This window comes from Zonotrichia leucophrys, chromosome 5, assembly GCF_028769735.1.
Source record: "Zonotrichia leucophrys gambelii isolate GWCS_2022_RI chromosome 5, RI_Zleu_2.0, whole genome shotgun sequence".
Classification (NCBI taxonomy): domain Eukaryota; kingdom Metazoa; phylum Chordata; class Aves; order Passeriformes; family Passerellidae; genus Zonotrichia; species Zonotrichia leucophrys.
The window spans coordinates 30700614-30704952 of record NC_088175.1 but is presented as its reverse complement, the minus strand read 5'-3'; the positions used below and the strand labels follow the sequence as shown (position 1 = coordinate 30704952).

The 4339-nt window shown below is 52.0% G+C and overlaps 1 protein-coding gene across 1 annotated transcript; it reads right to left on the bottom strand.

Moving 5' to 3' along the window:
- Positions 1-1465: 1465 nt before the first annotated feature.
- RIOX1 (ribosomal oxygenase 1) lies at positions 1466-3362 on the bottom strand. The gene has a single exon (XM_064714388.1). The coding sequence runs from the start codon at positions 3353-3355 to the stop codon at positions 1508-1510; it is 1848 nt and encodes a 615-aa protein (XP_064570458.1). The 5' UTR covers positions 3356-3362; the 3' UTR covers positions 1466-1507.
- Between the last annotated feature and the right edge of the window lie 977 nt (positions 3363-4339).

Here is a 4339-nt window from a genome sequence, read left to right as displayed (position 1 = left end):
TTTTAATTTAGAGGAAATGTACATTTTTGAGTTGAGTCTGTGGTTAGAAATCGTAGTTATTTAGCCAGACTGCAAGGCCTAAGCTCAGTGAAGTTACTTCAGCGAAGGACAGAGATAAAGGGGGGGAGACAGAAGATGACAGAGAGTGACAGGGACTGCTGTAAGGGCAGGTCAACCTGACCTCGGAATTCCTTCTGATAAAAGGGAACTAGCGGTAAATGTCACAAGAAACCCATAAAAATGAACCTATTGTGAAATTGTATGCATATGTATTTGAGAGAGAGATAAAAAGAGACCTGAAGTTCTCAGAGGCACGCATGCTTTTTTTGAGGAGAGCAATCTCCACATGCATCCAGCGCTGTAATAAACATACCAAGCTTTACAACTTTGACAAAGTTGTGGGGTTTTCTTCTTTTCTCCTCAAAACAGAGACAATCTCTGCTATGAACTACGTCTGCATGACATGGGGAAACGCTTCTTTGCTTGGGGTTCTCAGCATCTAAAGGGATGTAAGATTAGTGTTAGCTGTAATACATGGCATTTTTAGATACCTTACAAAATATGCTTTTCTTACTGGGATCATAATGGACCACTATGAGTATAAAGTTTAAAGACAGAATTATCTCTCACCTGCTGACTGCTGTGATAAAATAGCATTGTGGAAAAATGTTTCAGAGGTTTGCCAGTATTTATGGGGACTGACCTCACAGCCAGGCACATATTCATGTGGTCCTAAAATGGAACTTTTTCACCCAGCACAAAAAATCCCCAAACATATTGGAAGGCACCCCACTTGCCTTGAAAGGACCAATAATTTCATTGCTAAAGGCTGCTGTGGGGAACCGGGGGGGGGAAGATATTTTATTTGTATTACTGGATTGAAAAGGAAGCAAGCGAACCTGAAGCATTTCAAACGCAACAGATCATGTTTGCCTGAGAAAATCTTACTGCATCATTCAGTAGGGGCAGGGCCACATAGGTGGGTGTGATTGCCCAAACTGAGTGGGAGCTGCATACAGGCTCCTCTTCTAGGAAGTGTAAATGTGTGACCAAGGGATCTTTACAACACAGCATGGACCTGAAAGCCACACCATATATGCAGGATAGCCCAGCAAAGGCACACAGAATGGTGACCATTACCAAATATGCCTATGAACAGTATTTCCTGCATGCAGCTGAGCAGACTGCTTAAAAATACTCTGAAAACATGACGATGACTACAAGAAAGTTCACAACCTCCCTGAAGTTACCTAGGGTGTAATAACATGGCTGGTGAAAAGAAGATAACAAATTCTCTTTTCTAGGCACTTAGCCATGCAGAATTGCTCCTAGAGCAAATACTTATTTTATTCAGAACATTTGATTTCTCTACCCACGACATAGACCTTCTATCCCCAGATGAGATGCAGAGACCTGAACTGCTGATTCATATCTAGCAGACAAAAGGCAAGACCAAGACAGAACATTTTCTAAACAAGTGTACTTTTATTTTGTGAAAAAATAAGGGTTAGATTTTTGCCAGAGGCTTCTTTGTAGTCAGAATACCTTTCTCAAACAGAAGTGTAGCTAGAGAAATCTTTTCCTCCAAGGTTTCACATGGAAGGTTAGCCACACTTATATGATTTGGATAGGAAGACAGAAGAAATTCTATACTGTCTGTATATTCAGGATCTAGCTCAAGAAACTTGGGTTCTTCCTTATGATACACTCTTGAGTTTTCTGTAGTGTAGTACAGCATCACACCTGCCTCTTCATTACACAGTCTAACAATGCCATGACGGAGCAGGCGTACTTCGGTGTCTTTTGTTATCAGGATATCAACGTTGCAGGGGCCTCCATCTTGCCACCGGGCCGGGAAGCCATAGACACTCTGTGCCTTTTCACTTTGCGTGAGCACTGGAGGGAGACAGTCATGAAGAAACGACTTGGCTCTCTGATCCACAGCAGCATCGATGGGTGCATAGTCAACAAGTTTCTTTATCAGGCTCTGCACCTTCTCCACAAAGGCCGTTCGCCGAGCATTGACTGTGTCAGAGTTAGCGACCCCCATATACTGCAGGTAGTCCATGGGAAGCCCCCGTCGGTACTCCACATCTTCCTCCAGGGCCATCTGCAGGGCAGCTGGGAGGAGCTTCTCCAAAAAGTCCCCCCAGGAATTTCTCTGGTAGGAAGACACAGTGATGTGGAGTGAATGTGCATCAGGGAGACAATCACCCTGGTGAATAAAGCCACGGGGGAAGTACAGCAGGTCTCCAGCCTCCAGCACAGTCTCCAGCACAGGCTCACCGAGTTCAGCCTGTGTGAGGTTTGCGCTGGAGAACTGAGGCAGCACCTCAGCATCTGTTCGGGGCCTGTAGACACGCCAGTGCTTCTTCCCCTCCAGCTGCAGCACGAAGGCCTCGATGTCATCATAGTGGGGGGCAAAGCCCTGCGTACCCGGGGGCGTGAGGTAGGTGTTCGCCCCTGCCATGCTGCCAAACTGCTCCTGCAGGATGGAGAGGAAGTGCCAGACGGTAGGGGAGAAGGCCTGCGGGCAGAGGAGGCGCAGGGAGCAGCCGTTCTGGTAGAAGTCCCACACGACAGCGGGCAGGGCTCTGCCGGAGGGGTTGTGCGTCTCCCGCACTCCCTCGGCATAGCTGGTCACATCCAGGTGGGTGCCGAAGTGAACCTCTCCTCCTCGCAAGGCGGCGTCGAAGTCGGCCGTGGAGAAGAGCCCCGCGTAGTAGCCGGGGTCGCCCCGCCGCAGCAGCAGCGGCGCCCGTTCCCAGTGCCGCCCCAGGAACTCCGCCGGCGCCACCGGGGCCAGCAGCCAGCGGAAGAGCTCGGCGGCCCGCTGCCGGCTGTCCTCCAGCAGCGCCAGCCGCCGCAGCAGCCCCGACACACCGCCGCCGTCCTTCCCGGCCGGCCGCGGGCCGCAGGGCATCGCCTTGGGGCCACCACGCGGTTTCGCGTCAGGCCCGGCGTCCGTCGCCTCGGGCCGAGGATCCACGGGGGCCTCCACGGGGGCCTCTACGGGGACCACCACGGGACTCCACGGGATCTCACGGGGCCTCCTCGGGAAGCTCCACGGGGCCTCCACGGGGAGCTCCACGGGGGCCTCCTCGGGAAGCTCCACGGGGGCCTCCTCGGGGAGCTCCACGCGGCTCGGGGGCGCCGCGGGCGGCGGCGCCTCCGGCTCCGATCCGCCGCCTCCCGCCCGGCCGCGCCTCGGGCGGGCCTTGGCCCGCTTGCGACCCGCGGGCAGCGGGGCCCCGCGGCGGCGCCGCTCCATCCGCCCGGTCCCCGCCATCCGGCGGTACACGGCGAGTGCCGAGAGCCGCCCCAACTCACGTTGCTCCATCACCATGGCCGCCATGGCTCCCCGCCCCGCGCCACCGCTTCCGCCGGGAGAGCCCCGGGCACGGGATGGAGCCCGTCCCCGCCTGTCCCCGCCCCTCGTCTGCCGCCGGAAGGACGCGTTCTATGGGTGCCTGTGGTGCAGTGTGGAACAGAATGTCTTGTCTTGTCTTTTGTCATCTCCGCCGCTTAAAAAGTGCTGGGTATATTTGCTTTCCCCGACCTGCGGAAGAAAAAAAGAGGCGATTCGCCTTGGTACGATGCAGGTCTGTTCTTTGGCTGGGAAGCTTCGTTCTGGAAGTACGCACTAAGCAGTACGTTCAGAAAGTTATGTTTTGTGTGAAGGCGTACGGTAAAGATATGCTTTTAGACAGCCTGGAATTACTTTGTAACCTAATGAGTCTAGATGAGCTAACACTCATTTCATAATGTGTTGCACAAGGAGTAGCAACCCAAATTAAATGGAGCTAATTCTTGTGTGCCATCCCCCTCCCCTTTTCTTGTGCTTTTGATGTTGATAGCAGCTGTAAGGCTGTCATCTCAAAAGGATCCCAAAAACTCAAAGGACGGTCATGTCACATAGTGTTTGTTGGCTTGGTTTTTTTTTTTTTTTTTCCCTAATCCATTCACTGTCTAATAACCTGGACAGACCTTTGTTTCCTCTCTGTTTCTCTCCGAGGCTTCCCAGAAGGCCAGCGTTAGTGGTGCTGGGCAGCCTGAGGGCTGCTCTGCACTTCCAGAGGCTGCAGTTTCCTAGAGGGGTAGAACAAGACTCTGCTTGAGGCAGAGGTAGGGGTTTGTATTGACAGACTTATATTTTTGATCAAGATACAAGCTTCAGTTGAAGAAATTCACTATGCAGTACTTTTATGAGAAGAATCTTTGATGAACTGCAGTAATTCATGGGAATGAATTTTGCATGAGAATTTCATCTCCAGAGGCTGCTGTGAGTCTAAAGCATTTAACTGCAGCAATTACCCAAGTGTGCCCAGGAACCCTCTGG

What these genes read in the sequence shown, in the direction of transcription:
- RIOX1 (XM_064714388.1), bottom strand. Translation starts at nt 3,355, where the DNA reads ATGGCGGCCATGGTGATGGAGCAACGTGAGTTGGGGCGGCTCTCGGCA.